Below are 13,014 nucleotides of genomic sequence, written 5' to 3'. Positions count from 1 at the left end.
TGAGGGAGTGCTGCACTGTCAGGGGGTCAGTACTGAGGGAGTGCCGCACTGTCAGAGGGTCAGTGCTGAGGGAGTGCCGCACTGTCAGAGGGTCAGTACTGAGGGAGTGCCGCACTGTCAGGGGGTCAGTACTGAGGGAGTGCCGCACTGTCAGAGGGTCAGTACTGAGGGAGTGCCGCACTGTCAGGTGGTCAGTACTGAGGGAGTGCCGCACTGTCAGAGGGTCAGTACTGAGGGAGTGCCGCACTGTCAGGGGGTCAGTACTGAGGGAGTGTCGCACTGTCAGAGGGTCAGTACTGAGGGAGTGCCGCACTGTCAGGGGGTCAGTACTGAGGGAGTGCCGCACTGTCAGGGGGTCAGTACTGAGGGAGTGTCGCACTGTCAGAAGGTCAGTACTGAGGGAGCGCCGCACTGTCAGAGGGTCAGTGCTGAGGGAGTGCCGCACTGTCAGAGGGTCAGTGCTGTGGGAGTGCCGCACTGTCAGAGGGTCAGTACTGAGGGACTGCTGCACTGTCAGAAGGTCAGTACTGAGGGAGTGCCGCACTGTCAGAGGGTCAGTACTGAGGGAGCGCCGCACTGTCAGAGGGTCAGTACTGAGGGAGTGCCGCACTGTCAGAGGGTCAGTGCTGAGGGAGTGCCGCACTGTCAGAAGGTCAGTACTGAGGGAGCGCCGCACTGTCAGAGGGTCAGTGCTGAGGGAGTGCCGCACTGTCAGAGGGTCAGTACTGAGGGACTGCTGCACTGTCAGAAGGTCAGTACTGAGGGAGTGTCGCACTGTCAGAAGGTCAGTACTGAGGGAGCGCCGCACTGTCAGAGGGTCAGTGCTGAGGGAGTGCCGCACTGTCAGAGGGTCAGTACTGAGGGACTGCTGCACTGTCAGAAGGTCAGTACTGAGGGAGTGCCGCACTGTCAGAGGGTCAGTACTGAGGGAGCGCCGCACTGTCAGAGGGTCAGTGCTGAGGGAGTGCCGCACTGTCAGAGGGTCAGTACTGGGGGAGTGCCGCACTGTCAGAGGGTCAGTACTGAGGGAGTGCTGCACTGTCAGAGGGTCAGTACTGAGGGAGTGCCGCACTGTCAGAGGCTCAGTACTGAGGGAGTGCCGCACTGTCAGAGGGTCAGTACTGAGGGAGTGCCGCACTGTCAGAGGGTCAGTACTGAGGGAGTGCCGCACTGTCAGAGGCTCAGTACTGAGAGGGTGCTGCATTGTCAGGGGGTCAGTACTGAGGGAGTGCTGCACTGTCAGAGGGTCAGTGCTGAGGGAGTGCCGCACTGTCAGAGGCTTAGTACTGAGAGGGTGCTGCATTGTCAGAGGGTCAGTACTGAGAGGATGCTCCATTCTCAGAGGGTCAGTACTGAGGGAGTCCTGCATTGTTGGAGGTGCCTTTTTTAGATAAAACAGTAAACTGAGGCTCCAGCTGCCTGCTCGGGTGGATGTAAAAGATCTGGTGGCACAATCCCAATGCCCTGACCAATATTCATCCCACAATCAACATCACAAAGACAGGTGATCCCATTGCTCATTGTGGGATCTTGCTGTGTCACCTACATTACAACAGTGACTCTAAGTGCTTTGTTGAAGGTTCAACACCTTTGAGGTATCTGCCGCTAACAGAAAGCACTTTGTAAATGGAAGGGGATTCTGTGATTATTTAACTCAATATCTTTCACAAATAGTTTGCATCTTGATGTACAATAATTATTCTCCCCGGTCCCTTGTGAAACACCCTAAGTTACTGTGAGTTTTAAACTCCTTCCGCTCTGTAGAAATATAAACACTAAATTAAAAATTCAACACAGCCCGAATCCTATTTTAAATCCACCATTAAAGTCACTGTTGTGTTGCTGTGCTGTATAATATTACTGTGGTGTTGCTGACTGATGATTCTCTCCTGTGTGTTTCCCTATTTCCTGCCCATGTTTGGAATCAGCACTTTCATAGAATTTCCCATTTTAACCTGAGCAATCGGATGTTGCCGATTCCACCACACGACCTCCAGATAGTCTGGATAACCTCCTGAAGACTGAACCTAACGCTGGCCCCAACTTTAATCGGATCTCCTGGGGCCTGGGTGAATGGGGCGGGTGCAGAGATCAGATTACAAATTCATCCCCAGTCACTCAATCGCCATCAACTCAGATCCAAAGTTTTACCAAAGCCTCCCAGGCCAATATGCTGGTGATAGGAGCACAGTGTGAGAATCCTGGATGATGGGGTGTCCATCAGTGGGTGGCAGGGAGAATGGCAGCCTTGGAAGACACCGTGTAGCGTATAGGGGACCCAGAGACAATCACCTGGCAAGCAACGCAGTAAAGAATGAATATCTAAATTCCGATTCCCTGTGCACAGGGTGTTTGGAATCTGTACTGCCTCACAGCTCAATGTGCTCACAAGTTGCCATGGTTTTTAGCTCTGAAATGGAGATACGCCCATACCAGATCACCCGCAGGATTATCTTTCCCATTTCTCCACCAGCTTTACTTGTGTTGTCACGGTGGTTACTACTGCTGCCTCACAGCGCCAGGGACCCGGGTTCAATTCGGCCTTGGTCATTGTGTGTGGAATTTGCACGTTCCCCCCGTGTCTGCGTGGGTTTCCTCCGAGTGGGTGGGTTAGGTTGATTGGCCATGCTAAATTGACCCTAGTGTCAGGGGGATTAGCAGGGTAAATGTGTGGGGTTACGGGGATAGAGCCTGGGTGGGATTATGGTCGGTACAGACTCGATGGGCCGAATGGCCTCCTTCTGCACTGTCGGGATTTTATGTCTCTGATCCCCCCTCCATGCAGGATATTTTAACTCAACTTTTCAATTGTCCAATATTGACTTTTACAACAGGAAAATTGGAGAAGATAAAACTGATTTTGCACCAGATCCCCATCCCCGTTTCCCAATAGGTCAGCGAGGTTGAAGTTATTCACCCCGCCCCACCAAACCTCTGCCCCACACCAACTATTTGAGGTACCCTCAGGTCCTCCCCACACACACTGAGTCCCATCAGGTCAAACCAGGTGCTGCCTTACCCAGCTGTGCCCAGCCTGCTCATTGAGACACCATTGTACGCGGACAAATACTGAAAACAGATAAAGGGCAGGAGAGAGAGTAGAAAACTCTGAGCTGCGGCATTAGGAGCTCCTTACTTTGCTGTGGTCAGTGTTAAGAAGCATTAGTCGCAGGCTCTGAGGGCTGGTGCTGGTAAAATATATCTCATATGACTTATTTGTTGCCACAATTCCATAGAAGAGAGAGACTCTTTTCTGACATGTATATCCAGAACACCAGCCGTGATCCTGTGGCCCTGATAAAGGAACAATACGTTAAACATTTCACACTGCAAAGCTGCGTCGTTTAAAGCCAGCATCGGATTGTAATCAATCACTCTCTCAAACTCAGCATCAGACATTCTCTAAGAGCCATATTTTGGTTTTGTTTCAGTTCATGGCCAAATCTCCCAGTCTCTGGGTGGTTGGAGACTGGAATGTGATTGAAGATGTGTGTCAGGAACTTGTGATTTGTGGATCAGGATGGAAATTACCCAGGAAATTTCAACATGCCTTGAAAGAGCAATGTTACAATTGTTAAGTGTCAAATTTCTCCTTTATGATAAATTCCACATAACTTTAAAATACTAATTTTAATGTATTAAGTTATGAAATTTTACCGTCTATCTTAATCTCATGTGTATGTCCCATTTATTTATGTTGCTTCTAGTTGTTTGACAGTACACTGTCTGAGTCTTGCTGAAAATGGACATGTTGTTGAAGCTTTCTGTCTTGCACTCATCAAGACATTAGGAAGACTATCAAATTGTTAAGGGAATAGCAATTTATATTACATGAGAAAAGAGTGTTAATTGGTTGACAAGTGGACTCTGGAAGAGTTGTCACCATGGAAAATGCACCAGTTAGCTGACAGCTGTCAGTTAACTGCCAAGTTTTATTTAAATTCAAACTAGGCAGTTTGACTCTGATTTCCCTGGGGAATGAACCAGAGAATGGCTGTCACTTATTTTGTTTAGGTGAAAAGGGCACAATGTGTGTACATTTTCTTTCTGTCCGTGAACAGGGTCCTGTGTATTAATATATGTAGCTTCCAGCGCGCGCGCACACGCACACACGCGCACGCGCACACACTGCGAGCGTGACTGATGATCTTAAATTGGGTTTCAGTGTAATTCATAGCACACTCTGACTACCAGTTTAAGATTATCAGTCAGGCTTACAGTGTGACTGATGTATGCATACTAGAAGCTACATATATTAATACACAGGGCCCTGTTCTTTGCAGACAGGATGAACATGTACACATATTGTGCTTTTTTCACTGAAACAAAAGAGCGAAAGTCATTCCTTGGTTCATTCCCCAGGGCAATGCCTTAACCAGAGTCAAACTGCCTGGTTTGAATTTAAACAAAGCTTGGCAGTTAACTGCCTGTTATCAGTTAATTGATGCATTCTCCATGGTAATGCCTCCACCAATCAGAGTTCACTTGCCAACCAATTAGCGCAGCTTTAGCAACATGTATTTTTTCAGCAATATTTTGTTTATCTGTAAAATTTAATTTAAAAAGAAGGATTTAAGTGCATTTTATGCCCTCATGGAAGTCATAGAATCCCCACAGTGCAGAAAGAGGCCATTCAGCCCATCGAGTCTGCATCGACAACAATCCCACCCAGGCCCTATCCCTGTAACCTCACTATTTACCCTAGCTAGTCCCCTTGACACTAAGGGGCAATTTAGCATGGCCAATCCACCTAACCTGCACATCTTTGGACTGTGGGAGGAAACCGGAGCACCTGGAGGAAACCCACGCAGACACGGGGAGAATGTGCAGACTCCGCACAGACACTGACCCAAGCCAGGAACCCAGTTCCTTGGAGCTGTGAGGCAGCAGTGCGAACCACTGTGCCATGTGATTTGCTGTCTGTGAGGATACTTCAATGCGATAGGTTTTTAACCCTGTTTAATGACATCACCCCTGCTGGATGCTTGGACATCCCTTTGGATTGGTGCCTGGTTCAAACTGATGTTGAGAAAGGGAAAATCCAGGCCACAGAGACATTGTGGACAACAGCGAGTGTCAGTGTATTCTTACTCACTGGGATTTCTAATCAACATTTCAGGACAATCGCCTTTGATCAGAATTGGGAGATGGTTTGAGATGTAATGAATTTGAAATAATTATAAAGGAGGCAGAAACAGGAGGGGCGGGGGGGAGGAGGAGAGTTAAATAATGTCTGCCATGGGGGCGGGGTGTGGTTCCATTACAAATTCCCATTCAAAGGTTGCCTGCACCTCTCTGTGATCTTTGACGCAGATATCCTGCACTTTGTGAAATAGAATGGTGGAAATGTGGAAATAAAACTCACCGTTAATAAGGTCGATGTACTTCTCTGAGAGCAAAGCCACTGGAGACAACCTCCTGGTTTCTGAGTCAGGATCCAGACTTTCAATCACTAACATCTCGTAATTCAGCCCAAAGCACTTGTAGCTTTGCCAGGCAGACATGTAGATACAGGTGGAATCTCGGATAATCCCTGTGGGAAAAGAAGAATTGATGATGTCATATTCTGAGACTATCTGCCTGAAGGAATTTTGTGGGAGGGATAGAATCGACCCATCTCATTCATTCTTCAACTCAAACACGGATTGGGGAGGTGTGTCCCCTTTACACAGGATCATAGAATGAGACAGCACAGAAAAGGCCATTTGGCCCATCATTCCCGTGCCAGCTCTTTGTAAGGTCTATCCCATTAGTCTCCAACCTCGCCCTGCTCTTTTCCCATATCCCAACACATTTTTCCCCTTCAAGTATTTATCCAATTCCCTTTCGAATGTTGCTTCCACCGTCCTTCCAGATCCCAACAACTCTCCGGTGTAACAACGATCTCCTTATCTCATAGTTCATAGATTCACAGAATCCCTACAGTGCAGAAGGAGGTCATTCGGCCAATCGAGTCTGCACCAATCACAATCCCACCCAGGCCCTATCCCCATAACCCCACATATTTACCCTGCTAATCCCCCCTGACACTAAGGGGCAATTTAGGATGGCCAATCCACCTAACTCACACATCTTCGGACTGTGGTAGGAAACTGGAGCACCCGGAGGAAACCCACACAGACACGGGGAGAACGTGCAAACTCCACACAGGCAGTGACCCGAGGCCGGAATTGAACCTGGGTCCCTGGTGCTGTGAGGCAGCAGTGCTAACCACTGTGCCATGTGCCGAGATCTCTCTCTGGGTCCTCCGTTAATAACCCTAAATCTGTATCTCACACGTGACCAACCCTCCTGACAGTGCAAATAGCTTTTCATTCTTCACTCTGAAGCTCTGAATGCTGGGATTAAATCTCCTCCTAAACATTGCTGCTCCAAGGAGAACAATCCGAGCCTTTCCCAGTGTCTCCTTGGTTTGGGTCCCCGAGATTCCCTCACTCTGACTCCCGGGATGTTATATTTCCGATGCAGTGCCTGTGCAGTGGGAAATAGAAATCTCAGCAAAAGCTTCAGTTCCAGACCTTTGTGCGGTGCGATTTCAGAGACTGGAATGCGGCTGCCATTCAAATATGTCAGCATGGTCTTCGGAATTCGGTAATCCCCTGTCCCATAGCGCTTGTCCCCGTCCCACTGGTACTCAGACTGGGGGATGACTGCTCCAACTGCTCCCAGGAAGGAGCCATCGAGATCCTTCAGCAATGTCTTCTTCTTAGCGTCACAGGACATGTCCACGCAGTCCGAAGGATTCACCTTCCTGACAACAACAAAAACAATCGGCTGAAGGCAGGGAACTTCCTAAAGGGAGCTCAGCTCGAGAATCGGAGACATGGAGAGAGCAGCCTAGACCAGGAATCCAACACCCAACCCAAACACTCGGCAGCTCAGTCACTGTCCAGGGGAGAGAGGAGGAGGGGACTCAATGCTGGAGGAACTTGCAGTTACATCGAATTTAAATAGGAACAGAACAAAGAGACTAGACGCACACACACACACACACACACACCAGACACACAGACACACATTTCAGACTTGGAGAGCTGAAGAGCCTGTTCCTGTGCTGTACCTCCAAACACTCATACACATACCTAGGTGATAATACCACTAATACCTAGTTGTATTATCTTTAGACAATTAATCCAGAAACTCAGCGAATGTTCTGGGGACCCAGGTTCGAATCCTGCCACGGCAGATGGAATTTGAATTCAATAAAAAAAATCTGGAATTAAGAATCTACTGATGACCATGAAACAATTGTTAATTGTCAGAAAAATCAAACTAGTTCACTAATGTCCTATAGGGGAGGAAATCTGCCGTCCTTACCCGGTCTGGCCTACTTGTGACTCCAGAAACACAGCAATGTGGTTGACTCTCAACTACCCTCAGGCAACTAGAGATGGGCAATAAATGCTGGCTGCCAGCTATGCCCATGTCCCATGATGAATAAAAAAAATACATGAATCTATACACACTAACACATACATACCCACATCCACAGTGTGATGATAGAAACATAGAAACATAGAAAAACTACAGCACAAACAGGCCCTTTGGCCCACAAGTTGTGCCGAACACATCCCTACCTTCTAGACCTACCTATAACCCTCCATCCTATTAAGCTCCATGTACTCATCCAGGAGTCTCTTAAAAGACCCGATTGAGTTCGCCTCCACCACCACTGACGGCAGCCGATTCCACTCGCCCACCACCCTCTGTGTGAAAAACTTACCCCTAACATTTCCCCTGTACCTACCCCCCAGCACCCTAAACCTGTGTCCTCTCGTAGCAGACATTTCCACCCTGGGAAAAAGCCTCCGAGAGTCCACCCGATCTATGCCTCTCAACATCTTATACACCTCTATTAGGTCTCCTCTCATCCTTCGTCTCTCGAAGGAGAAAAGACTGAGCTCCCTCAACCTATCCTCATAAGGCATGCCACTCAATCCAGGCAACATCCTTGTAAATCTCCTCTGCACCCTTTCAATCTTTTCCACATCCTTCCTGTAGTGAGGCGACCAGAACTGAGCACAGTACTCCAAGTGGGGTCTGACGAGGGTCTTATATAGCTGCATCATTATCCCCGGACTCCTGAACTCAATCCCTCGACTGATAAAGGCCAGCACACCATACGCCTTCTTAACCACCTCCTCCACCTGCGGGGCCGATTTTAGAGTCCTATGGACCCGGACCCCAAGGTCCTTCTGATCCTCTACAGTACTAAGAGTCTTTCCCTTTATAATGTACTCCTTCATCCCATTTGACCTACCAAAATGGACCACAACGCATCTATCTGGGTTGAAGTCCATCTGCCACTTGTCCGCCCAGTCTTGCATCCTATCTACGTCCCTCTGTAACTTCTGACATCCCTCCAGACTATCCACAACCCCACCAACCTTCGTGTCGTCGGCAAATTTACCAACCCATCCCTCCGCTTCCTCATCCAGGTCATTTATGAAAATGACAAACAGCAAGGGTCTCAGAACAGATCCCTGGGGCACACCACTGGTGACCGACCTCCATTTAGAAAAAGACCCATTTATACCCACTCTCTGTGATACTGTGCAATTGATATATTCCATGTTTCTGTAGAGTGTTTTTTAGAGGACTTCAAAATACTCTGGGATTTAAAACACTGATAAAGGCTATTAGAACAGAATGGATTAGTTTAGGATAAGAATCACAGACTGCCTTATATATATTTTACAAAGGTTCTGGCTGCATAGAAACTTATATAACCACAGTTAGAAAATTTAAACATGCATTTCTGAAAGTATTATTGAACAGGCATACATCTTGGCTAATGGCACAGGGTTCTAAGTCATTATGAGAAACAGGCCAATAAAGTGAACCACATTTCTTATAACGATTCGCCCATAGAAGCATAGCTCTTATCAGCATGGGTACCAGACAGTTCAGTGAAGGAGACATTCATTGAGCACGGACAAGCTAGTGGTTCAAGGCAGCTCAATGAATAGGCAGAGTCTTAAACCAGATAAGAGTTCAGAACAGTGGTCAGGGGAAAGTCAGGCAGAAACTGCTAGAACTTATTGTTCCCATGCTGTCAGAGAATATCTGTAATTGGCCAAGGTATATGACATTTACTAATGATGATTGACCTGTATTAATGGTGATTGGCTCATGATGAGCCACAGTGAAGGTAAAATGTCTTTTGGAAGTTGTATAATTGTATTGCCACCATGATGTAACTTCAGAGAAGTGTTGGATTCCCTTCTCTCCCAGCATGCATTGGTCAATAAAGAAATGTCTTTCACCAGGATACTGTCATGGCGAGTCTTTGTATTAGCTAAAGTTAAGCTCCATACTTAGCCTCTGGAAAACCCCTACAGTGTTTAAAGCTGTTTCTTTTCCTCAATAAGAGGTCTCTCAACACCAGGTTAAAGTCCAACAGGTTTATTGGGAATCACGAGCTTTCGGAGCGCTGCTGCTTCATTCCTCACTCACCTGATGAAGGAGCAGCGCTCCAAAAGCTCGTGATTCAAAATAAGCCTGTTGGACTTTAACCTGGTGTTGTGAGACGTCTTACTGTGCCCACCCCAGTCCAATGCCGGCAACGCCACATCATGGCTTTTTTTCCTCAAAGCAGTCAGTATGCATGGAGGGAATGTAGCAGATGCTGGAAAGCAGGATAATTACTCATTTTAACCCTGCAGTGTTTATTTAGAATGAAGCTAATTGCTCTTTGTTGGGAAAGGACCCCTGGGTATTTTGATTTAAGTAATGGACAGTGAGTTAGGTATACAGGGTCGTATCGACATGTGATAATAGGCATCGAAGGAACTAGGTTTGCGGCAGAGGAAAGCAGCTTTCTGAGTTCAGTGGCTGGAGAGAGCTGATTGAAGACAGAAGCCTTTAATCTGCTCTCTCTCTCTGAGAAATCGCTCTCTGCAAAAACTCTCTGGAACCTTCACGGATGTTACCCACGACAGAGAAAGCAGGGAGGAGGTGAGGGAATGGCATTTGGTAGATTTCTCATTCGGAGAGCTGATGCAGACATGAGGGGCTGAATGGCCTCCTTTTGCACTGTAACAACTCTGTGATTGTGTGCCTGTGACTGAGCAGAACACAGTAAGAAGTCTCACAACACCAGGTTAAAGTCCAACAGGTTTGTTTGGTAGCAAACGCCACTAGCTTTCGGAGCGCTGCTCCTTCGTCAGGTGAGTGGGAGTTCTGTTCACAAACAGGGCATATAAAGACACAAACTCAATCCACATCACTGAGCAGAATACGCAGGAGCGTGCCTGTGCTTTGTGAATGAAATTTCAATGTGATCTCAGCTTGAGAATAACTCACCTCACATCGGGCCTGTGGATGAAAACTTTTCCCACCTCCTCACTGTTTACAATGCTGATTCCTTTCACCAGGATTGGGTGCTGCAGATCCTCATTCTTCGGATTAGTGATAAACATGACATTTAATGCTTTGGAACACTTCCCCTTAAATCCAACAAATGTTGTATCTTCAATGAGAGAAAAGGTTAGAAATCAGATCAAACCCAGAGACCAAAACAGCAAAAACATTCGCTTAAAATTTAACACAAACTGAAAAATAACATAAAACACTGCAGATGCTGGAAATCTGAAATAAAAACAGGAAATGCTGGAAACACTCAGGAGGTCTGGCAGCTTCTGAGGGGAGTTAATGTTCCTCTGAAGAAAGATCATATTGGACTCAAATATATACATCCGGGAAAGCAAGGTCCTAACACTGGCTCCTGAGGGACTCCACTGCAAAACATCCCCCAGAAGCTGCCAGGCCTGAGGCTTTCCAGCACTTTCTGATCTGATATCAAAGTTGACACGTGTCTCTTCAGACTCCGAATGATGTTTTCTTCAAGCTAGTGCAGAAAGCTCACTTGCTGCACTGGCTCACTGCGCGCACTGGCTCACTGCGCGCACTGGCTCACTGCGCGCACTGGCTCACTGCGTGCACTGGCTCAGAGGTCGCACTGGCTCAGTAAAATGTATGATATTGTTGGCAGTTCTATATGGGATCTTCCTTTGTCTTTGTTTTTTTGATTCTCACTGTGGGTGCTGTACGTGAGGATTAAAGTCCAGACGTTCCCCAGTTATAACAATCAGGATAGTCTCTTTCAATGAGAAACAACTCCAAAGCCCTCATGGACAGTTTGAAATACAGCGATTTAGACAGGGACAGGAGTATTTCTGCCCCGGGCTGGATGTTCATACCCACAGCTACATTCACACAAAGTCCGGGCTCTGTCGTCACTTACTCTCGATGGTCATTTGTCCACTGATTGCCGGGTAGCTCATCAAGCTATCGTGTGAATGGACGGGGGCTGAATTCGTCCTTGAGGCAAATGTCGGCCAACATATCCCGTTTCTACCTGATCAATGAAAGAAGATTCAAATGAATCAATACAGCTCCAGAGTTGACTGGGGGAGGGGGACTTTATCAGAGCGACAGTAAAGGGGGAGATTCCCAGCATACTGAATGAGATTAAATTGGATTGGGAATTGGCAGGGAGGTGGTGGTGTAGTGGTATGGTCACTGGATTAGCAATCCAGAGGCTCCAGGCAAGATCTTCAGACCCGGGTTCAAATGGTGATATTTGAATTGAGTAAAAAAATTAAGAATGACCATAAAACCATTGTCGATTGTCAGAAAAACCCATCTGGATCACTAATGTCCTTTAGGGAAGGAAATCTGCCGTCCTTACCCGGTCTGGCCTACATGTGACTCCAGACCCACCGCAATGTGGCTGACTCTCAGCTGCCCTGTGAAATGGAGGACAGTTAGGGATGGGCAATAAATGCTGGCCCAGCCAGCGATGCCCACATTCCATCAATGAATATTTTAAAATTGGATTGAGAAGAGGGGATGGATAAGGTACCCATTCTGGAGGGATTGCATCCAGCATTGCTGAGGGAAGGACGGTTATAAATTGCAAAGGATACTCATCCTAATCTTCAAACCCTCCGCAGACACGGAGGGTGGCTCAGAGGACAGGAGCATTGAGAATGTTGTTCCTAAAAGGTGTGTCTAGGGGGACGCCAGACAAGGGAGAAGTGGGCGGAGAGTTACAGGATGGGAGGCTGCACTGCAGCATAAACTGGAGTATGGGGTAGTTGGGCCGAATGGCCTGTTTCCATTCAGTATATCTAATGTAAACAAATCCAGGCTAGTTAATGGAAGGTGGAACATAAGGAAGGTTTTAGAAACAAGAATCTAGGAGAGAATGAGCAGTGACTGGGACCAGTGACGGTTTCATAGTCATAGAGGTTTACAGCATGAAAAGAGGCCCCTCGGCCCAACTTGTCCATGCTGCCCCTTTTATTAACCCCTAAGTTAGTCCCAATTGCCGGTGTTTAGCCCATATCCCTCTATACCCATCTTACCCATGTGACTGTCTAAATGCTTTTTAAAAGACAAAATTGAACCCGCCTCTACTACTACCTCTGGCAGCTCGTTCCAGACACTCACCACCCTCTGTGTGGGTTTATTAAACAAAAACCATTCTTGATGAGACAGAGAGGGTGGGTGAGGATGTTATCGGAATCTGATCCAGTAGCAAACATTAGGATTGTCACAGGGTGGGGACCACAGCAACATGGATACTGAGGGTAGGAAACAGAGAGTCTGCAGTGAATGGCGGGAGGGAAAGAGGGGATTCAGGGCCACCACCACCGCTGGGCGTGAATAACATTCACTCCTTGGATTGTGGTGGGCGCCACAACAATTAGAAAATCGCAGGTGACATGAAACCTGGAAACATAGTAAACAGTAAGGAAGGTGGTAACCGGACAAAGACAGGACGGTGGAATGGGCAGATACATGACAAAATTCAGTTCAGAAAAGTCCGGAGTGATCCATTTTGATAGGAAGACTGAGGAGAGGCAATGTAAACAGAACAGGATCATTTCAAAAGGGGCACAGCAACGGGGAGAAACCATTCCTCATGGAGGATTACTTGACAACCAAGCACAGGAACAAGGATAAAGAAAATCTTTATTAGCCAGCAAGTAGCGAGGATCTGGAATC

At 47.3% G+C, this 13,014-nt stretch overlaps 1 protein-coding gene across 1 annotated transcript in view; it reads right to left on the bottom strand.

Annotated features, from left to right (window-relative positions):
* pkhd1l1.1 (PKHD1 like 1, tandem duplicate 1) overlaps nt 1-13,014 on the bottom strand; it is a 169,579-nt gene that overhangs the window by 18,759 nt on the left and 137,806 nt on the right. The window contains exons 67-71 of the mRNA XM_078215522.1: nt 11,246-11,359; nt 10,306-10,471; nt 6,519-6,751; nt 5,366-5,533; nt 3,137-3,294 (exon numbers count right to left, since the gene is read on the bottom strand). Coding sequence (XP_078071648.1) covers nt 3,137-3,294; nt 5,366-5,533; nt 6,519-6,751; nt 10,306-10,471; nt 11,246-11,359 — 839 coding nt within the window. The remainder of the gene's footprint in view (nt 1-3,136; nt 3,295-5,365; nt 5,534-6,518; nt 6,752-10,305; nt 10,472-11,245; nt 11,360-13,014) is intronic.

This window comes from Mustelus asterias, chromosome 7, assembly GCF_964213995.1.
Source record: "Mustelus asterias chromosome 7, sMusAst1.hap1.1, whole genome shotgun sequence".
Classification (NCBI taxonomy): Eukaryota; Metazoa; Chordata; class Chondrichthyes; order Carcharhiniformes; family Triakidae; genus Mustelus; species Mustelus asterias.
Note: the sequence above shows the minus strand (reverse complement) of the source record. Positions and strands in the feature narration are given on the sequence as shown.